The sequence below is a fragment of the Sorex fumeus genome, unplaced genomic scaffold, assembly GCF_029834395.1.
Source record: "Sorex fumeus unplaced genomic scaffold, SorFum_2.1 ptg000265l, whole genome shotgun sequence".
NCBI classification, from domain to species: Eukaryota; Metazoa; Chordata; class Mammalia; order Eulipotyphla; family Soricidae; genus Sorex; species Sorex fumeus.
In genome coordinates, this window is record NW_026606322.1 from 2,318,163 (window position 1) to 2,341,421 (window position 23,259).

A 23,259-nucleotide genomic window follows, 5' to 3' on the forward strand; every position below is an offset into this window, starting at 1 on the left:
GCAAAATGAGCCTTCCCCAATTCTTTTGGTAGGTTAAAGCAGGCTGTAGTTCACACTAGTCTGGGCTCTGTTCTGGAAGCAGTCCCTGCACACTGCGTGTTCCCCTTCATCTGTGAAAGCAAACCTCATTTGGGAGTAAGAGGTCTGTATCCTGGAAGACACAGAACCAACAGCCAATAGAATCAGGTTTCTGGCTGCCTGGGGAGGGGATGGCCTATGCATTCAACTGAAAGGCAAAATAGCTCACATGCAGATTCACTGTGCAAATTAACTTTCAGGCCCAATTGGAAATTTCAGCTCCAATTGGTGCATAAATTTAAAACTCAGGTGAAGGATTAGTTGCACTCTGATTGGTTGAGTTTCAATCCTGGCCAGTCTGTGGCCAAATGGCCTTTCTTCAACAACTTCTTAAAGGAAGATCTGTCCCAGCTTCCCTGAGAATGCAAGGGAGTGTCTGGACATGGACTTGCCTGGATGTGACTGGGGCCTGACCCTTCAGAGCCTCCCAAGTCTAATCTGGTTACCCAGACCCATGATGCTCTATTTTGTTTTTCTACCTCTTATCTGCAATAGGACTGATCAAATTTATTATTTTTGTTCTGTTATTACTAGCAGCTAAAGCTTATTCACCATTTTCTTTTTTTTTTTTCCTTTTTGTGTCACACCTGGCAATGCGCAGGGGTTACTCCTGGCTCTGCAATCAGAAATTACTCCTGGTGGTACTCAGGGGACCATGTGGGATGCTGGAATTGAACCCGGTTCAGCCTCGTGCAAGGCAAATGCCTTACCCACTGTGCTACCGCTCCAGCCCCTTATTCACCATTTCCTACGGTTCTAATTCTTTGTTAATATTCATACATTTAATCCTATACAGTAGCCATAGGAAAGGTAATAATATCATCTCCCCCTGTGTTTGTGGGTGTGTGCCCCAGGGAATTTAGGGCAGGTTAAAGGAGCCTGTCCTAGTCTCCACCCACATTCAGGCTCTTATCTTGACCTTGGAGAACAAATTTCAGGATAAGATAGTGAAATAAAATAGTTTTATGTAGAAAATATTAGAGAGGAGAGAGGGAAGAGAGGGGTGTGGGCTCCAGAATGGAGTATACCGTACTGCTTTAGGAAGAATTTGAACTATTTCTTTTTATTGTTATGAATCACCAAGAAATACAGTTACAAAGTTATTCATGGTTGAGTTTCAGGAGAACAATGTTCCAATGCCAGGTCCTTCACTGGTGTGCACTTACTTCCCTTCACCAGTGTCCCCAGTTTCCCTCCCATTCCCACAGTCTTCCCTTACGTCAGGTACTTTTTTTCTTTTGCTCACCTCCCCACTTTTAGCACTGTGGTTTACAATACTGTTACTGATAAATTATCATGCATGTCATTTTGGTTACTTTCTACATTTTTGACTCAGCTATCTCAGCTTGTACTGATGGGTATTGTTAGCAAGTTTTCAAGGAGAAGGACTTTTATTTCTTTTTTTAAAGGTTTTTCTTTTTGTTTTTTTTTTAATAAATTTTATTTTCATAAGAGTAGTTCACAATGGGGGCTGGAGAGATAGCACAGCAGGTAGGGCGTTTGCCTTGCACGTGGCCGACCTGGGTTCAATTCCCAGCATCCCATATCCTTGAGCACCGCCAGGAGTAACTTCGAGTGCAGAGCCAGGAGTAACCCCTGCACATCTCTGGGTGTGACCCAAAAAGCAAAAAAGTAGTTCACAATAGTTCATTACAGATAATATTCAAACACCTGAGTACAACTGAGTACCTTCCCACCACAATTAGAGGGAAGCCTGTGAGGGTTGTTGTATTTCATTATGGAGCCATTTAAGCCCGAATATAAGAGAATACAAGCAAGTGTGTTAGAAACCAATCACATGTGTGATACTTTCGATAAGTAAAAGAGGTAGAGTATAAGAGGTCACATGGCCACAAATGCGTCCATGCGCTCTGGAAATTCTGCGGTGCTCTCTTCCGGGAGCTTTAGTTTATAGGCTCTGAGTCTTGGCCATTGAGGAGATTACATGGTACCAGAGGCAGTTTGTGGGTGTGACTGCCAAGCTACTGAAAAAAGAGATACTAATGACCACTAGCAGATGTGCCTCTCACGGAGTACCTGGTACATGATATGCAATAAATATTTAATAAGTGACTGCATTTATACAATTTCTACATTTTATGACATTCCTAAATGAGGTTGGCATTTTTTGATTGTACAGTAGAAAGCTGGGGAACTGGGAGGAGGCCCAGTCTTGATCTGAGTGGGCTTGGAGATCTAAGTCATGGGTTCCCACGTACCTGGGTTTTCCTGCTGGTTTGTTCTCCAGTGAGATTCATCCCATCTTGACGGAGGCTCATCCCCTCTTGGGTGAGGTCGTGGAAGCATGTGGAGAGTGGCCTTGAGCATGGCGGAGATTGGGTTCTGGAGGTTTTCTGCTGCAAGGGCTCTGCTTGGGGCAGGGAAAGAGACTCAGCCCAGCCCCCTCAGAGGTGCCTGGGTGAAGACAGCCTGGCACAAGGTCAGGAGATTCTGTGGTGCTCTCTTCTGGGAGCTTTAGTTTGTAGTCAGGGAGAAGGACTTTCAACCTTGAGATTTCTCTCTTCTCCTTATTCTTACTAGGGTATTATTCCTGGGCATCAGTGAGTCCCAGATGGGGTCTGGTTTCCTCCTGCACTGGAAGTGGGTTACTCCATATATATAGATAAAGGTATATATAAAAGAATATTTACTTTTTGGGGGCTGGAGCGATAGCACAGCCGGTAGGAAATTTGCCTTGCATGCGGCCGACCCGAGTTTGATTCCCAGCATCCCATATGGTCCCCTGAGCACCGCCAGGAGTAATTCCTGAGTGCAGAGCCAGGAGTGCATTGCCAGGTGTGACCCAAAATGGAAAAAAAAGTATATATACTTTTCAGAATATATATTCTCTCTAACATTTCTTGATTTGGGCCAGAGAGTTAGGACAATAGGTTAGGACACTGGCCTTGCATGTGGTCCATCTGGGTTCTATCCCTGGCATGCCAGATGGTTCCCTTAACTTGCCAGGAACAACTCCTGAGCACAACCAGTAATAGGCCCCAAACCAATTAATTAATTAATTAATTGGTGCTTAATTTTTTTTGTCTCTCCAAATGTTTCTTCGTGTCTTTTTAAATAACTTTCTGATATTTACTGCCAAGGGAACCCCTACCCGAGTGTCTACCCCTCACCCACTTTTAGCGATGAAAAAGAGACAAAAATGGTTAATTTGCTCAAGTCCCCACAGCTGAGTAAGTGTCTGCCTTCAACTGAAGGCAGTCTGCTGTCAGAGCAAACACTAATAACCACTAGCAGATGTGCCTCTCACGGTGTACCTGGTACATGATATGCAATAAATATTTAATAAGTGACTGCATTTCTACGATGCTGTTTTATGATGTTCCTAAATGAGGTTGGCATTTTTTGATTGTACAGTAGAAAGCCATGAATTGAAGCTAAAGTTCAATGTACAATTCCACCTTCTAGTTGCAGTTTTGTACATAGAAATCTAAAAAACTGAGGTATATTTTATCTGAAACATTCTGAAAAATAAACCCCCTACCTTAACTAATCTCAAGCCCCTCTGTGTTTATGTGACCTTTCTGTAAATACACCAGCTTCCAGGTGACAGGGCTCAACAAGACATAACTATGCACAGAATGGGCAAACCAGACATTTTTGAGGACTGGAGCCCCTAGGATGGAAGGTCACTGCATGGCCAAATCACAGTAGCATCTTTTTTGGTGACACCATTATGACATACAAAAGGGATAAGTAAGCACGAAAAAGAAGCCAAAGCCAGAACTACCTTGAAAAGAATTGTAACAAACTTTATCTGAAGTGTGTCAAGCCCACCTGTACTCTTGGAAGTTAAATTCTCTGGAGGATCATTTGTCAAGGAGAGAATTTTTTTTTGTTGTTTTGCTTTTGCTTTTTGGGTCACATCGGTGATGCACAGGGGTTACTCCTGGCTCTGTACTCAGGAATTACCCCTGGCAGTGCTCAGGGGACCATATGGGATGCTGGGAATAGAACCTGGGTTGGCCGCGTGCAAGGCAAACACCCTACCCGCTGTGCTATTGCTCAAGGAGAGAGAATTGGAACCACACTCTACTCCTTGACCATTTATTTCACATAGTATTTGAACTGAGGTTATTCTTTGTCCTGCTTCTTAGATTTTAGTAGCTCTGTCGTCTAGAGGGCTTGTTAATGCAGATACCTGGGCCCTGCTCTCATACTTTCTGTTTCTCTAAATTCAGAATTGATGGCCCTCCCGTTGATCGTCGATTTGCTCGAGCGGGCCCAGTAACGTCTCCATTGGAGACTTTGTTGTTACTGTGTCTGGCATATCGAATACTCTCGGTAGCTTGCCGGGCTCTCCGAGAGGGGCGGAGGAATCGAACTCGGGTCGGCCATGTTGGCCGCGTGCAAGGCGAACGCCCTACCCGCTGTGCTATCGCTCCAGCCCAAATTCAGAATTGGGCCAGAGAATTTGCATTTTAACAAGTTCCCACATGATGCTCATGTGACTATTCTAGACACACATTTTAAGAATATTACAGGTGGTGCAGAGAGTTATCTCAAAGGGCTATAACACATGCTTTGCATGCAGCAAGCCCTGAATTTGACCCCAGCATTGCATGATCCTCTAAGCACTGTATAATCCTGGCAGTTCCCCAAGCACACTGGCAGGATGACTGTGTAAGCCTGAGTAGCACCACATTACTGGACCAAATACTTAACCATCAAGCTTACAACACGAGGCCCAGTATCTCAGAAGTGGCCCCACGCTCCCTAGAAGCCTCCACAAAAAACAGCAAAAAATGTAGGCAGCATAAATATCACTTAGAATACATTTTCCGTTATTATTTTAAGTGTTTATTCCCAAGCCCATTCCCAGGGAGTTTTATTAGGAATTTTGATTAATTGGTGTCAAATAGAATCTGATAATATGTATTTTGAATTAACAGATCAAGAGCTGATTATACAAAAAGTCTACAGATCAAATGTGGGGAAAGACAGGGGCTTATCTCTACATATAGGTAGATAGATAATATGATAGGCTGGGGCTAAGGGAGATAGCACCAAGCTAGAGTGGGTGTTTTGTGTGCATAAGGTCCACGTTCAAGCCCTAGCATCACTGGGCATAAACTGACATCCCCACCCCCGCCACCACCATTAAGACAGTCTGATTTGGACAAATTTGCTTCTATGCTATTGCTCACAACAAATGGACTTGTAAAATGTCTCTTGTAATAAATTTGGCCCAAGTTAAATAAGATCTAAGGAAAAAACACAGCATCTTAGGTTAGAAATTAATTTCCCAGAGGCTTTTAAAATATTCCTTCGGCAATAATCAAAATCTGTGCTACTTTGATGTGAGTTTATAAGAGAAATGAGAGAACTATTTCTGTAGCTATGCCCACAGCCATCCTAATGCACCTTTGTCAACTAGATTCAACATTAATCAGAAAGGCCAGGTCCACCCTCCCACTGTCCTTTGAAATACAGAACATGATGTAGAAATGTCATCACCAAATGCACTGCTACCTAAATTCATATGAAGATCAAAGCTGAATTCTGTCTTGATCTCTTCTTATAATTAATCCATGAAGGTGACCTTGATGAAACAGTTAGAGTGAAGAGTGTGATGGTATATTTAATTCATGAACAGACTTCTTTTACAACACAGAATATAGTATTCTTTTTTGTTTGTCTATTTGTTTTTTTACAGTGCAAGAGATCAAACCCCAATTCTCCACAGCATGCACTGTACCAGTGAGCCACGTCCACAACCCATTATTAATTTATACTTGTTCTGGGTTTTATCTTTAGCTTTCTTTTTTTCTGTTTTTTTCCTGTGGTGCCATGGATTGAACCCAGGGCTTCACATATTCAAAGCATGTACAGCTGAGCTAAATCCTGGTCTTATGTACTATATTTGGGGATGGGGATGAGGGGTTGTACCATACCTGGTGGTACTAAGGAGTTAATCCAGCTGTGTGCAAGGGACCATGCAGTGACAGGATCAAACCTAGCTCTGCTACATAGAGAACATGTGTGTAGCCCTTTGAACTATCTCTCTAACCCTTTGACACTATATTTGGAGAATTGCTTTTCTCCCTGTATTTCTGCTAAGAACCCCTTCCAATTTTACTATTTTAACATTCTGAAAAAAAGACTGTCCATGGAAGTACGAGACAAAATGAATCTAAGAGGTATTTTGTAGAATAGTAGAATAAGATGATATCAGAAAGATGATATCAGATTCAGGGATAAAAGGTAGTATTTTTTAGAATATATAGCATCTGTGGACTAATTTTTACAAATATTAATGTTCTTTCACACAGATTACTTCTTGATAGTAAACTGTAAGTTCTGGGTTCTTTTAATTACATCACATTTCCAACACATGCAAGTGCACAAACAGATACACATGTATACATTCCACTTCAGTTTTCTGGATTGAGAACCAGTAACAAGGTGATATCATGTACTTCTGTGGGGCTATTTGGAAAGGGGTTCAAATTTGTGAAAAATAGCATTAATAAAAACCCATAAAGTCAGATGATGAAATACGTTCACTCTTATGATTCACATTTTAATGTTCATTTACATTTCTTTTGGTCCCTGATTTTCTTTAGATTTGGCCTAATTTCTTCTAAGCAGTGGTACTCATGACTTGTAGCAATTTACATGGCAATGGAGTACGACTTTGTCTACCAAAACTTGTATGTGATCTTTTTGTGTTTGTTCTCATTTTGATTTATATTATTAATTTTTAAAAATCTACTAAATTCTCTTTTTGTATTGGCATTTTGCAACAATGTTTTCAAGGGTCTTATATAATATGTCTTGCATAGGATAATAAAAATAATATCGCTTCAATCTTCCTAGGAAACTGCATGAGTGAATTCATGGGACTCATCAAAGGCCACTATGAGGCAAAGGAAGGTGGGTTTTTGCCAGGTGGGGGCAGCTTGCACAGCGCAATGACTCCCCATGGGCCTGACAGCGACTGCTTTGAGAAGGCCAGCAAAGCCAAGCTGGAACCCGAGAGGATTGCAGATGGCACCATGGTAAGCAAGCTCAGTGTCTGCCTCTGGACTTGCCAACATCATTTTGAGGAGTGCTACTTTTCATTTCTTCAAAGTCAAGGTGCAGGAATCACAAATCAGCCTGGTGTGTATACTGGACTGTGAGACTGGGTAGAGAGTTACAGAAAGAACCTGGGACTTAGAGTCAGACATAAGTTCAAATCCCAGCTCTTGGTTCCTATGCAATCTTGAACATGTCAGCTAACTACTGTGTGCTCCATTGTCTCTGTCTTGTCCATAGAATGAGTACTTTATTTAACCAAGCCAGTGGCTGTGATTTGACCATACAGACTGTCCAAGAGTGTTCAAATATGAGAGGATATTAGTAATGTTACAACAAGCTCAGTTTCTTGTCCTCAGTAAATCACAATTAAAAGCAGAGGACCAAAGACAAAAAAAGAAGTTCAGTTGAAACTTTACTTGAGAAAAGGAAGAGAAAGATAGGAAGAGTGGGGTATGGGGTCTCCTTAAGTAGAATGTCCAGAAAAAGTGGAAAAACTCTTTTTCTATTCTTTTTACTAAGGGGATGGATAAACACTCTGCATTGGGTTTGAGACATGCAAGATAGGAAGATAAAGGGGCTGGGGAATAGTGGCTGTTTGAGAGGACCATCTTCTGTCCATTCTGGGTGCAATTCCTGGGCCCATTCTCAGGAATTTTTCTCTGGAACTGTTCTCTGTCTTCTAACCTTATCCTGCCTATCTCTCTCCTGTCACTATGTGGCTCTGTCACTTTTACTATATGATGCCTTTTTCTCATCTGTAAGCAGCCAATGTGTGTGATCTGTCTCAGTCTTCTACTTTAGGGCTCTAGGGCTACAGTAGCAGGGGATGCAGATGTTACCTTTTGCTGATTTTTCAAGTCAAAGAGGCCTTTGCCAAACTATAGTAAGGATTCATGAGCAGCAAATCTCAGCTGGTTTCTCATTTTCTTTTGCTGCTCTATGGCCCGGGATGAAATAAATGAGATTTAAAACCTCTTTTGTATTCCTCCTGTGTCAGACAGTAAACAATTGAGGCTGAAACACAATCTCATTTGGCTGTGGTACTCAATTATATTTTTTCATTTTTGGAAGTAGAGTTTATGGACCAGAAGGTGTAATTTTATGCTAAATTATATGCAAATTTACTTCGAATTTCAAACAAATGTCTTCAATGCTACCTGACTTTAAAATCAATGACAAGATTGGCCTGACTCTTTGCCAGTTTGTAGACTCATCAAGCAGAGAGACAATCTGTCCAATGCAGCTGCTTTCAGCACCAACCATGAAAGCTGACTGGGAGTTGCTCTAGGGAGTAATGGAGAAGCTGCAGAGTCCTAAATGCTTGACCTTAGCTGTTTCCCTTGGCCAGGACTTCCGCAGTTTCTGGAGCACCCTTAAGTTTCTAGGACATCAGTTTTGACAATTTTTATTGAGCTTTCTCTTGAAGAAATCCTGGAGCTTCACCCTACGATTTGCCAACCGATAGCTATTGCTGTTCAACTTGGTTTTAGAGAGTTCTATTACCATGGAGTAATGTCTGTCTGTCTGCTGTGACATACAGGGCAGAGCTGTTTTAATGAGGAACAGTACTCTGGTAATATTTAAGACCTGGGCCACCAGTGAGGAAAAAATTGCCTCTTTAGGGGATTAGAAAGAGGAAGTTCTGGGTAGCCAGGGATCCTATCCTACCTGATGTTGAGCATCTGACACTTCTCTGGATACATTTTTAGACTTCCCTCACCATTTTCCATGAAATAAATTTAATTTAGGCCTATTATATGTCTTCGATAGCACAGCGGGTAGGGCGGCGTTCGCCCTACACGCAGCCAACATGGCTGACCCGAGTTCGATTCCTCCGCCCCTCTCGGAGAGCCCGGCAAGCTACTGAGAGTATTCGATATGCCAGACACAGTAACAACAAAGTCTCCAATGGAGACGTTACTGGGCCCGCTCGAGCAAATCGACGATCAACGGGAGGGCCTCGAGCAAATTATATGTCTTATCCTTAGTCTAGTTTGGAGTAGTTCACTTGTTCCACTACTCATATCTAAACTGGGACAGTTATTTCATAAACTAAACTAAACTAAATTTTATTTCATAAAATAAACTAAACTGGTTTGTTATTTCATTTAGATAACAAGGCTCCCAAGAAGTTATCAGCAAATGCATGATACTAGTAATTGTCATGGTAATGACCTTATATCTGCGTAGTACTTTGTAACAGGCATAGCACTTTATATGCTCTTTGGTCTGCATATCAACACCATCCTGAGATATATCCTTGTTGTTATAGCATTAAGATGTTAATATTAAATATTTAAAAGTAATGATCAATGTGACATTCTCTAAGTTGTAGCATAGATTTTTATTATTTTTCTTTTGTTTATCTCTATTTTGAATATTTATAATGGGAGTATTTGTGAAATGTAGAGTTTTATTTTCTTAAAGCTGCAGTGGACAGAAAAGTAAGCAACAGTGAGTGTGGAGGAGTGGAAATGTGTAGAATTCAGACAGCATGTGTACATTTTCTGCTATAGGCAAAAGTTTAAATACAATAGACATCAACAATTCAGACTCTTCTGCCGTTTGGGCTTCTAGAGTACTACTTCTAGAGTCTTTGTTGACTCATACTTTATTCCTCCTCCTCCTTACACTTATTTCCTCCTTTCATCCCACCCCCCATCTCTTTGTCAAAGGCTCAAATGCAAGCCTTGCCATTTTTGCTGCCATCACTTTGCCATTCTTGCTCCTAATGATTTTCATTCGCAAAAAATCATTTGCTAGTCATGAGTGCTAATTTCCTCCTCTATAAAATAGAAGCATAGTTTCCTTCACAAGAACATCGCCAGTCAAAGGGGATATACCTGGAAAAATGAGTATATCTAGGACTCTCTTATTTCTACCCTTGGGTCTCCATAAACAAGTTTTCTCCATAAACTCCAAGAATAATGTGAGACTTAAGGGCCCAATTCTATCTTATAGTATGAAACTTGAACCTTTACCTTGGGAAGTTAAATGTCTCTTGCACAAAATACCACTGGAGTATAGTGGTAGTGAAAATGAGAGTCAGGACTGAGGGCTTGAACCCACTTTCCTCACCAGGCTAACTCATGTGATTTGTTTTTCAAAGGTTCTGACTACTCACATCTTTGCCCTCAACATTTATTTCATGACATCGAGTCAAACCTATTTTATTATCTACCTCATCTGTTTTTCCTCTTCCTCCTTCTCGGTTCCTACAGGCTTTTATGTTTGAATCTTCTTTGAGTATGGCTGTCACCAAGTGGGGCCTCAAGACCTGCAATTGTTTGGATGAAAACTACTACAAGTGCTGGGAGCCTCTCAAGAGCCACTTCACTCCTAACTGCAAGAACCCAATGGGATCTAAATGAGCCTAGAGCATCGTTACTCTAGCTAATCGCAGACTTGTGTGGTTTCCTTTAGATTCTCCTGCTCTCTGGCAGTACTGGGGTAGGGGGTAGGTAAATGAGGGCACACTTTTTCACAGTAACTCAGACATTTGTAGAAATGTACTTGGAAATTTGTTTGGCTGTCAGCTTAATTACTTAATAAAGACATACTGGTGTTCTGTGGAAATGGTAGTTGGTTGTAATCAGGTCTAAATAGGGAAGATAGCAGGCAGGACTGGGGGGTCCTAAGATTAAGCCAAGGCCAAGGTCTCTTCCCATGTGCTTAACATGATCGCCTTTATTTTAGGAACAAAAGTACTACAGACATTTGTACTTTTGTTCAAATCATTCCATGACATAAGGAAAAACAGGCCATGGTGAGAGCCATGAAGCAAAAGCCATGCAGCTAGGAATCAATTTAGACATAAGGAAGCACAGGTGACTACAAAGCCCTAAATATCCATTGTCATCCTAGAAAAGGTGGGTAACTAACCCAGCAGACTACCTAATCTTAGTAGTTATGTAGCCATCTGTATAACTGTATCCGAAGACAGTTGACAAGAAGCCTAATCACCCAAAAGGGAACACAATCCACTGAAGGTAACTAGTAGCCCATATTCTTTCTTGGAAATTACTGTGCTCTTAGGAGTCAAACCAGATCAAACAAGGTCCAATAGTCACTTAACTACCACTCATCAGTCTACTTAGTAAGTGTGCATTGAGTCCTTACTATGTGACAACTGCTAACCGGGACACTGGGAATGGATGATTGAAAAAAAGTTGTCTCCACCCTCAGAAAACTTGTAGTCTGAGGAGAACTGGACCAAAGATCAAGACCCAAGTACATGGTCACAGCAAAATCAGGCAGCTAAGCAGCTCTCTGTCACTGGTGGGCATCCCTCCCAGAGTACTGCATTGCCCAAGAATTTCAGTGAGTTATTAGGGTCACTAAAAATTAGATGGAGTGAAAATATAGGAAAGTCAGAGCTGAGAAGAATAAGATGGTATTTGTCACTACTTAAGTTCTGTAATTCTAGCATATTTCCCCTACTTTGTTACCGTAGTAGCAGTTTTGATATTGTACTACTAAACTTTTATTTAACAATATATATAGTGAGAATCTATAAGGTGTAAAGATCTAGGAATTAAGATTGGCAGATAAAATAAAGAATGTCCAATTAAGTTGGGAGTTTAGATAAATAATGAATTATTTCAGTATAAACAGGGCTAGAGCAGCATACCTATGCTAAAAATATTACAATTCATCTGAACAGAATACTTATATATTTTATTTGCCAACCTGGCACTTATAGGAAGTATATGGTAGTCAAAGAGAGACAAGTCTTGCCCTCATAGAAGTTACATTCTAGAAAGAGAAACAGACTAAATAATTACAAATTGTGAAGCATGCTATGAAGAAAACATATAAGGAAGGCCTTCAATGAAGAAATGACATTTAGCTAGTACTGAAAGATAGGAAAGAACATGTCACTGGAGAAATAGGGTTGATCTGGGATAGAGTTAGAGGTAAAATGTTCCAAGAAAAAGCCTACAGTTTCAAGGAACTGAAAGAGAAGTGGATGTGTGGAGCCAAAGAGGAGATTACTGTAAGAGTCCAAACACAAAACTGCATTTTCTTGGCCAAAAGAGGTGGAAGCAGAGAAGTAGATAAACTCTAGGGTATTTTTGATTTGTCATGAAAGAAATTGTAGCAGATTGAATGAAAGAGTAGAGAATAGGACTGGAATGACTGTTGCATTGGTCTCGGACAACGAGGTGATGGAATCTTTGTGGATAACAGAAGATGGTGAGCTTCCCCAATGTTCCTTAATATCAAAAGTATTTATTAAAATTGAACATCATTAAGTAGTGAAAAAGCCAATTCCTTTAGAGTAGACTGGAGCCTTAGCTAGAACCTGGCAAAGGTGCAGAAGACTAAAGGGCTGTGGATACAACCCTCCGTCAAGGATAACAGGAATTGCTTGACAAATGTACCAATTCTCTTGTCTCATAATCCTGAGGTTTTTATTTGGGCCCAGGCTCCCTGCAATTTCCAGAGAGATTAAATTCCATGAATCACAGAGGTGTCTCTGAGCATGCACCCATTATTAGATTCTTCCCCTTTTCTTTTCCTCCAAGGATGTTTCCACAGAAGTTTTCTTAAACAACCCAAACTAAGTAGACCCTGCAAATATTTTATTCTCAAACCCCAACTATTATTTTAAATTTTATTTTATTCAAGCACTGTGATGTACAAAGTTATTTATAGTTGAGTTTTAGACATACAGTATTGCAGCACCGATCCCACGACCAGAGTCAACTTTTCTCCACTCATTAACCCCAGGCATTCTAACTCTAATGTCACCCATTTCCCTTCATGCTATCATCAGTGTGGGCACAGTCTTCCAAGGGTTAAGAGAATATTCAGGTTTCACATCCATTTCACTTCCAAACCTTTGTACTTCATCTCCCCAGCCTGGCAGCAATTTCTGAGCTAGAGACGATATTTCTTTCACCCAGGCCAGGCTGTTGCACTAATTAAAAAAAGATTGAGTTTTCTTCTGCTGTGCTTCAGATCAGCTAGATCAGTATTGTTGCCTTTATTTCCTACTCTCAAAGTTACTTTCCTATACCATTCCTCCATATAACATCTGTTTGCTTAGAAACATAAAACCATTTTTTTAAATGGGGGGGCACTTGGGTTTAATTTCCTCCAATAACTGGAACATTTCCTGTACACACCCTCTGGTATATTTCATTTTGAGGGGTACAATAGAAGTCTCCCATATGTACAGCCCCGATCACTTGCAGTGGCTTTCATGGTTCTCATCCAGAGTGGTTTTATATCACCCCTTCCCCTTTTGAAAGATTAGATATGTTGGATTTGTCCCAGCTCAAAAGGGTTAGGGTGGAAGTTGCTGGCATCTAGTAGGAAAAGGCTCAGAATACTAGCTAACATCCTGCAATGCTCAACACATGGCCTACAACAAAGAACAACCTGTGAGGATCCTGCTCTAGTCAGAGTGATTTTTCTCTTTTTCTTTGTTTCATGTCATTGCGCTGAGATCATCACAAGGCTTGCGGGAAGCATGTGTCACATGGATGTGTGAATAGCCAGTGATCACGCTTATGAACCACAAAAGGATCAACACTGTGGTCACCAGCTCCGTTTGAACAGTGGGTCTCTTGGTGGCATTTAAAATCCAAGAGCCAGGGTATACCTTAAATGAACAAAATAAGGAACACTGAAGATAGAACCCAAATGAAAATTGTTTTCTATAACTCTTCAGGTGATTTTTTTAATACACAGGCACTGCAGAGAAACCGTTTTTTTAAAGACCTTAGAATCGACATCTGAACTCCCTGTTTTCAGACACAAATCCTGATCCAAATTAAGGCTTTTTGGAGTCTACAAAAAGAAGACAAAAATCCTCTTAAAGCTCCCAGTGTTTCCACAAACGTGTAGAGGGTGAAAAGTGAGTGATTACCCAGGAGGAACAGGAGGCTACAAGGCAGTGTGTGTGTGTGTGTGTGTGTGTGTGTGTGTGTGTGTGTGTGTAGGGGTGGGGGTTGGGGCGCAGACACTGTCTTCTACCAGGAATCCCAGCTCCGCAAATGTGCCCCAGGGGGCACAGGGGAATTCAGAGAAGCAGGACCAGAAAATTAGGGAACTTCTGGCCTAGATGTAAACATCTTACAAATTAAAGGTTAATGTGTAGGGTTCAGAGACTTTAAAGATCTGAGTTCATGCTTTGCATGCCTGAATTTGAGGCCCGCACTACGTAGTCCCCCAAGCACCCCCAAGTGGCTCCTGAGCCCAACACCGAAAATTTTAAGTATTGTTTAAGCACTGTCAGATGTGACTCAAATTTAAAACTTGAAAATAAAAGTTAAATCTCTTTTTTTTTTAATGGCAGCTAAGAGGTGTTGGGCTGTCTGGGCATGAAACTAAATATCCTTTACCCAGCCACCGGGTGCCAGAAACTCACTGAAGTGTATGATGAGCGCAGACATTGTACTTTTTATGAGAATCAGGTGGCAACTGAAGTTGCTGCTGACATTCTGGGGGAAGAATGGAAGGGATCTGTGCTCCGAACAGTGGCGGGAACCATCGCAAGGTTTCCTCACGAAGCCTGGGGGATTGACCCATGGTCAGGTCCAATTGCTGCTGAGTAAGGGACATTCTTGTGATAGATTATGGAGACAGTGAAAGTGTAAATCTGTTAGCAGTTGCATTGGGTAGTGCCGGTTTAAGTGTCCTCAACATTGGTCATTGTAAAGAAAGACGAGAATGATATTCCTAGACTCACTGTGAGTCTTGGCATCTAGGGCCCTAAAGAACAAGAAGAATCTGCCAACTTTCCAATCTCTCTAAAAAAGATATATTTGTCAGACAAGCCCCCAAAACATTAAACCCGGCCGAAATCTCCCCAGAGAAATCACACAAAGACAAGTTTCTATGCAATAAGTAAAGGGTCTTTATTGGCTAGCTAGCTAGCTCTAGCTGGGATCACCATCCAGCTCATTGACACAGCAGCTTCCTGGGAGCAAATGAGTGGTCCTGAGTCTCAAAAGTGAGGACTTTTTATACCATTATGTTATATAACAGGAACTTTCCACAGACCACCCTTTTGGCCCCAGTCTGAGGTACTTTTCACTACTTGTACTTAGCTGGTAAGTTATAAGTTGGTTACATAAAGGTTACATAACGGTTACATAACAGGGGCTTTTCTACCTGGATCTGATTGGCAAGTCTAGTTGACCTCACCATGCCTATCTCACTTGGGGAAATCATGACTCAATTCCAGGAATCTGCACTCAAATCCAGGAATTCTGGAACCGAAACCTAGGCCTATATTCTTCTAGCTCCTTTTTCGAGCCTGTCATGGCACTGCCATTGGCTTCTCTATCTCTCTGACCTTATAAAATGTAAGTAATGACAGCATATGCCACCCAGTGTAAACTACAGAATGAATAAGCATGAACAAAAGACTAGAAAAGCACTCTCAAAAACTCTCTTCACCCTACCCCCACCTAAAAGGTTCAGAGAAGATAGAACAGGATAAAAGGCACTTGTCTTGCATGCAACTGACCCTGGTTTGATCTCATCGCCAGTATGATCCCCCTGACACTTTTAGGCTTTATGCCTGTGTTCAGAACAGGCCTTGAGCACCCCTGGGTGTGCCCCAAAAGCAAAACAACAACAAAGTACATGTTGGATAGAAGCACTGTAGCACTGTCCTCCCATTGTTCATTGATTTGCTCAAGTGGACACCAGTAATGTCTTCCTTGTGAGACTTTTTGTTACTGTTTTTGGCATATCAAATATACCACGGGGAGAATATGCCACGGGGAGCTTGCCAGGCTCTGCTGTGTGGGCGGGATACTCTCCATAGCTTGCCGGGCTCTCTGAGAAAGACGGAGGAATTGAACCCGGGTCAGCCGCATGCAAGGCAAATGCCCTACCCACTGTGCTATCTCTCTAGCCCAGGTGTTGGATAGTAAGTAAGGAATGCCTCAAGATCAAAATATTCCCATCAAAATAAAAACAATCCTGAATAATAGATCATTGTTATTCAGTACAGTGTTAGGGATCTATTATTTAGGATTGTTTTAACTTTGATGGGAATATTTTGATTATGATGATAGTTATTATAAATTATCGTAGGGAATAGTATCCAAATTCTGAAATCGACAGCTCTTTCCTAGATGATTTTGAGCAAGTGATTTAACTTCTCCAAGTCTCAACTTTTGCCATGAAAGAAGGAAATTATTTACTTTACGGGATTTCATGAGAGCAAAATGAGACTGTGCATGACAGGTACCTCAGACTGCTTTGGACACATAGCAAGACAGTAGTTATTGTCTATCATTAGTTATTAGTTGGTTATCAATAGTTATTGTCTATCATACTGCTTTGGACACATAGCAAGACAATAGTTATTGTCTATCATTGCTCGTAGGACAGTGAATTTTTTCTTTTTCTCCTTTGTTTTGTTTTATTTTGGGACCAAATCCCGCTGTGCTCAGGGCTTATTCCTCACTTTGCACTCAGGGATCGCACCAGGTGTGATCAACCATGCACAAGCAAGTATGAGTGTGTTGCCCACTGTCCTATCTCTCTGGCCCCATGACGGTGAATTCTTTCTTAGTTCTGCCTTTAAGAATCTAGTGTGCCATCTACTTCAGGAAACACTGGAATGAAACCTTTTCACTAAATAAACTAGCACTGAGCTGAGAGAAAGGTGTGTGTTCCTGTAATGCAATAAGTAATAGGAGCCCAAAGTGTGAAATGTTTTAAATTGCTGCCTCCATTGTATTATCTTTTGTTTTAAAACAAAGAAAAAGCATATTGAAGTTTAATTTAAGATCTCAAAAATGCATATTAATAGCTCAATTAAAGTGAATGTTCAGATGGAATTTAAAGTGGCTCCAGATATTAGTGGTTCACACATGACTACCTCTAATTATGTGGGCTCTTGGGATTCTAATTGGCTTAATCTAGGTTTCTTAAATCTGAAGTTATAGCAAAGACTTCAACACAACTCATTATAACAGTAACAGTGATAGTTCCTAAAAACCAAGTGTTTGAAATTCTTTACAGTCCCTGGAAGATCAATTTTACAAATAGGAGAGTCTATCTGATTCATGAGCATTTATTGCATTTATTTGGGGTCCTGTGAATAAAATCAATATTCGAAGGACAAGTATAAGTTATGATAGCACTTCCTCTTTCTTAATTTTGAAAATCGTTTATAGAAAGAAAATTCCCAGGTCATTTTTGTAAAACTTTTGGAAGATTACTTCAATTTTTCCTTTTTTATTGATTTATTTTATAATATTACAGATTTTTGGGGGTATTGTTTAACATTTCTGTATGTGTGTAAACTCATCACACCCACCACCCAAATTTTAGTGCCATTACACCATTGAAGACTTGGGGACCCGTTCCTCCCACTGCTTTTTCCTCTGGTTATTTTCACCAAGTCTCGGACTTAGATTTGTTGTTTGCACTTGTTATTTATAATCCACATATGAGCAAAACCATCTGGAAGTGTCTTTCTTTTCCTATTTCATGCAACATAAACAACTCAAATTTTATCCATTTTGTTCCAAAAAGTACAATTTCATCCATTTTGTGGGAGAGGCAATTGGAGATAAATTTTATATATATATATATATATATAATATATATACATACATATATATATCTCCAACCATCTCTTCATGGGCATTTAAGCTGAGCCCATGGTTTGGCTATTGTGAATGATACTGCTATAGACATAGAGGTGCAAATATAAGTTCAAATTAGTATTTCTTGCCCTTCAAATAACTGCCTAGATATAGTCCCACTGGGACATGCAATATTTCTATTTTTTATGTTTTCAAGGAATCTCCAAACTATTTTCCACAGAGGCTCTGCCAATTTACCTTCCTACCTATTGTATATCATAGTTCCTTTATCTCCATATCCTCATCAACATTAACCTTCTCTATTATATCATCTTTATATAAGCCATTCTCACAGGTATAATGACTTTGACTTACATTTACCTAATAATAAATGACAATAAACATTGTTTTTTGTGTCTGGATACCAAGTCTCTTAATAAAAAAGATATGGTATCAATTAGGAAAGCAATCGGGGTCAGAGAGAGGGTATAGGCATTAGGGCACTTATCTTGCTTTCAACCTACCCAGTTCAGTCCCCAGCACTGTAGGGCCCAAGCAGCAATGCATCCTAGGGCCCTAGGATTGAACCACTGCAATGTCACCAGGAGGGGCCCAGGTCTCCCGAGAACTGACCCCCACCCACAAAAAAAGAATGCATTCAACTACACTGCGCTGTAGCACTGTCCTCCCGTTGCTCATCGATTTGCTCAAGTGGGCCCAGTAACGTCCCATCGTGAGACTTGTTGTTACTGTGTTTGGCACATCGAATGCGTCACGGGGAGCTTGCCAGGCTGAAAAATCTAATGTTAACCTGACAACTAAGACAGGATCTCTTGAATCTTAGATTGGCAGTTCAAGATAAGGACGATGGAAGCAAAAAGTTATTATATACATATTTGCTTGGTTTTCTATTTCTTAGAACATTATTTTATCTTCATTCTATTTCATTGATGTTCTATGTCAGAGGAAGGGCAAAGTATCAGAAGACTTTTTCCTTAGGAAATTTTCATTCAGAGAGGAAGGCCTCCCCAGTACATTTTGCTGTCTCATGGACAGACCGAGGTCATTTGTTCACCCCAAGATTTATTCCCTGGGCTGTGTCATATCCACCCTTCCTGAAGAAAAGAGATTCCCACATGTCTCTTGAACAAATTGGGTTTTGATCAGAAGGAAAGAAAAAAGTGAGCATTGGTGGGCAACGCCTAGTATCATCATGCGTACCTCACAATCAGTGAGAACAATAGAGAGGGGGTATTGGACTTGGATTTGAGCTCTCCATTCTCACAGCCAGAAGAAGAGACAAAGATTTCTATATTAGTTTTTTCATAGAAAAAATGCTTTAGACATCTGCCTGCTCTCTCCCCAAGTTCACCTCTATTAAAAGGGATCTTCCAATTTTCTGAGCATATTTATTTTTATTTGTGCTCTCAACAATAGCTGACATTTATAAAGTGAAAGTATCGGGGGTATGGTGCAGCCAGCAAGTCAATCTGTACCTGTGAGGCAAATGCATCAGCAGCCTGATGGCGCCTTCAGAAATTCCAGAGACATCAAAATTGCTGCTGTGCCTTTGGCTAGACCCCAAAAACTTGGGGCAAAGTTTACCGAGAAAGTAAACAGCCAAAAGTTAGGTATGTGGGAGACACACCCACAAATCACCTCTAGCTCAGCTATGTAATTGGAGGCATGGCCTCTCTGGTTCCTGATTGAACTGCTTAATGGCCATGATCCCAGAGACTCAGAAAGAAATCTCGAAACCCAAATGGCTTTTGGCAGAAATGCATCAGTTCCTGCAGTAGGTTACCGTTGCTGGGCCGTCCAGGTGGGAATAGGTTTAGTGCCTTGGCCTGTTCCCCCGGCGGCCTGGTGGCTGCCATCCTCCAGAGGCCACTGGTCAGTCAGGTTTGGGCCCACAGTGACGACATACGCAGAGCCTCATGGAATGGGGGTGGAGCCGACCCTTTCCTGCCCATCCCAACGAGACCCCGAGTCACAGCCCACGAACGGCCTCTCTGGCTCCTAATCAAGCTGCTTAATGGCCATGATCCCAGAGACTCAGAAACAAATCTCGAAACCCAGAGGCTTTTAGCAGAAATGCGGCCAGACCCTGCAGTAGGTTACTGTCGCTAGGCCACCCCAGGGGGGAAAGGGTTCTGTCCCTCCACCTGTTCCCCCTTGGTGACTCGGTGGCCGCCATCTTCCAGAGGCCATTGGACAGTCAAGTTTGGGCCCTCAGTGACGAGACACATGGGGCCGAGCCGGCCATTTCCTCCCCACCCCAACGAGACCCCGAGTCGTCGCCCAAGAACGGCCTTTCTGGCTCCTGATCAAGTGACTTAATGGCCATGATCCCAGATACTCAGGAACAAATCTTGGAACCCAGCAGGTTTTGGCAGAAATCCCTCCAGATTTAAGTGTTGAAATTTCAGAATTTCAAAATCGTACGGTCACTTACTGCAGCCACGTGACATCATATGTTATTCATAACCAGCAATAGAAAACAAATTGTCTACTGTTGCCTTTTCAGCAGATCTGAGTGTTGGGGTAAAATCCCAAATAATAATGGTGGGCCTGGTGTCAAAATATTGAATGTAATCAAAGTTGAGAGAGAGTAATGTGGAAATCGTCTGCCCCATAGGTAGGGGGAGGGTATGAGATAGGGGTACTGGGATTTTTGGTGGTGGAGATTGGGCACTGGTGAAGGTACGGGTGTTTCATTGTATGACTGAGACGTAAACTCAAAAGCTTTGTAACTGCTCTCACGGTGATTCAGTAAATAAAATTACAAAAAAATGGAAAAAAAAAAGTAAGGTGGAGTTCATGCCCAATTCAATCAGCTAATCAGTTGCTGAATAAATAGCAGTACTCCTACATAAAAAAATAAAGTGAAAGTATCTAAAAAATAAAATGATTTGGATAGATCATCACAGACTATCTATTACAACGATTGTCACATCAAATAAATAATGAAATAGATTTTTTTTTTGCTTTTTGGGTCACACCTGGCAGTGCTCAGGGGTTACTTCTGGCTCATACACACTCAGGAATTGCTCCTGGCAGTGCTCAGGGGACCATATGGGGTGCTGGGTATTGAACCTGTGTCAGTCATGTTGGCTGCGTGCAAGCCAAACGCCCTACCCGCTGTGCTATCACTCCAGCCTGAAACAGATGGTTTTAAATGTACTCCTCGATATGCCCATTTGGATTATGAGAATATGATTTATGAGTTTCACGTAACATCCTTATGCCAAAGTTGTACAGTCTACAGAGGTCCTAAAACCTGAGAAAATTTAATACCAATTATGCAATGATTCTACCAATGATGGATCTCATTCTCCTAAAGAGCCTTGAATATAATCTCAGGGCTAGGATGAAAGAGACGTTACTGGGACCTGCTGGAGGCAATCCACGAATAACAGGATGATTTGTGATTGATTGTGATTGATGCAATGATATTTGTAGTTTGATGCTGCAACATGTTACATTAACTTTCACAATATCCATGATCTGTTGTTTGTTCATAATCATACCTTGTACCAATCCTTCATAATTTTGTTTTTAAATAATGCTTATATTTACTTTGCTTTATATTTATATTAAACAATCAATTATATAAATTATTAATGTTATGCAAAATATCTTTACATGCTCTTAGATGTATGATCTACAGTAATAGTTACCAATGAAAGAAGAAAATCAGTTCTTTCATAGAAAAATTAGGTGAAATATATCCTATAAAATTGTGTTTGATTTAAAATTGAGGAAATTATGTCCATTTAATAATTTAAATTATTCCCATGTTAATAATTTAACAAAAATAGCATCATTATGAATGTTTATTAAGAAGCATAGTTTTTTCCATTGAAATTAGTAATAGTGATCTGATATACTTAACATTGTAGGACTTTTACTAATTTAATTCTTGAGAGAGATAAAAATATGTGTAATTATAGTAGATAAGCAAATTTTTAAAACATTCATCAATATGTACAAGTATTGGTACTTAATACTGTCACTGTCACTGTCACTGTCCTCCCATTGTTCATCAATTTGCTGGAGTGGGCCCAGTAACGTCTCCATTGGAGACTTTGTTGTTACTGTGTTTGGCATATGAATACATCACGGGGAGCTTGCCAGGCTCTGCCGTGCGGGCGAGATACTCTCGGTAGCTTGCCCGGCTCTCTGAGAGGGGCGGAGGAATCAAACTCGGGTTGGCCATGTTGGCTGCGTGCAAGGCAAACGCCCTCCCCGCTGTGCTATCGCTCCAGCCCATAAAAATAAAAATCCTGTTCTCCAAAATAAATAGTATTGTTATATTCTCTGGTCATAATCAAGCTTTTAAAAAAGCAAGCATAACCCTAAATAAAATAAGCCCAAGGAAAGTTACCTTGAGGCCAGAGCAATAATACAGTTATGATATTTGCCTTGTGCACAGCACAGGTATAGTACACTCGGGTACGACACAAAAAGAAAAAGAAAAGAGAAGCTCATGTCGTGTTTTTAATTATTTTTTATTAAGGCACTGTGATTAAATTCAGAGCTGAGTTTTAAGTATGCAATGTTCCAGCCCAATTCCACAAGTGCTGACCTCCCTCCACCAATGTTCCCAAGATCCCTCCCCGCCCGCCTCCTTGACTAGGGACATTTTAAGCTAGGGTCCTGTGTTTTCAGTGTTGTTGGCTCTGTGGTTTAGATATATAGCTATACCACATCTCTGTTCCCCACCAAACTGCCTGAAGTAGCTGACCGCTACTTCTGCTACCTCCTGTGTGCCTTTTCTTACATCCCCCTTCCATTGTTTTCTTTCCCTATCTTCATTTCTCAAATCTAGGATCATGGGTAATGTACATATCCCTCTTTGATGCCTTGTATTCCCTTATTGGTTTAGATCCCACAATAGTGAGATCATCTGGATTTGTCCTTCTTCTGATTTACTTAACATAGTATACTCCAGTTTTATTCAAGTTGCAGTGACTTGCATGATTTCATCATTCCTTGCATATGACCACAAGTCTATAGCCTACATATGATAATATTCCACTGTGTCTGTATACCACACCTTAACTATCCACTCCCCTGTTGTTGGGACTCCTAGTTCTATTCCACATCCAGTTATTGTGCTGAGTGTTATAACTGATAATGGTAGCAAATATACCATTTTGAACAAATGGTATATTTTGAACAAATGCTTTTGTGCCCTGAGGGGTAGATACCAAGAAGTGGAATTACTGAGTCATATGGCAGTTCTTTCCCTACTTTCCTAAGAAATAACCACATTGTTTTCCATAGGAGTTGAACCAGGCAACATTCTTGTCAACAGTGAATGAAAATTCCTTTTTTCACACAATACAGGTTGTTCCTAGATTTTTGATATGTCCATTATCACTGGTGTAAGATGATTCATTGTCATCTTGATTTGGATTTCCCTGATAATAAATGATGACAGGTACATTTTTATGTCTATTGGCCATCTGTCTGCCTTCTTCAGAAAAGTGTCTGTTCCTTTCCTTGCCCATTTTTTGAGTTTTTGGATTTTTTATTGTTATTGAACTTTGTGAAGATTTCGTCCCACTCAATT

The 23,259-nt window shown here is 40.8% G+C and overlaps 1 protein-coding gene and 1 non-coding gene across 2 annotated transcripts in view; one reads left to right on the top strand and one right to left on the bottom strand.

Moving 5' to 3' along the window:
• The window catches only part of HGD (homogentisate 1,2-dioxygenase), a 52,567-nt gene extending 41,872 nt beyond the window's left edge, over window positions 1–10,695 (top strand). The window contains exons 13-14 of the mRNA XM_056109220.1: window positions 6,916–7,097; window positions 10,341–10,695. Of these exons, the coding sequence (XP_055965195.1) occupies window positions 6,916–7,097; window positions 10,341–10,490 (332 nt within the window). The 3' untranslated portion in view covers window positions 10,491–10,695. The remainder of the gene's footprint in view (window positions 1–6,915; window positions 7,098–10,340) is intronic.
• A 2,858-nt stretch (window positions 10,696–13,553) lies between these two features.
• On the bottom strand, window positions 13,554–13,654 carry LOC130018731 (small nucleolar RNA U13). Its single transcript, XR_008791617.1, has one exon. It is a non-coding gene; the product is annotated as a small nucleolar RNA U13 (small nucleolar RNA).
• Between the last annotated feature and the right edge of the window lie 9,605 nt (window positions 13,655–23,259).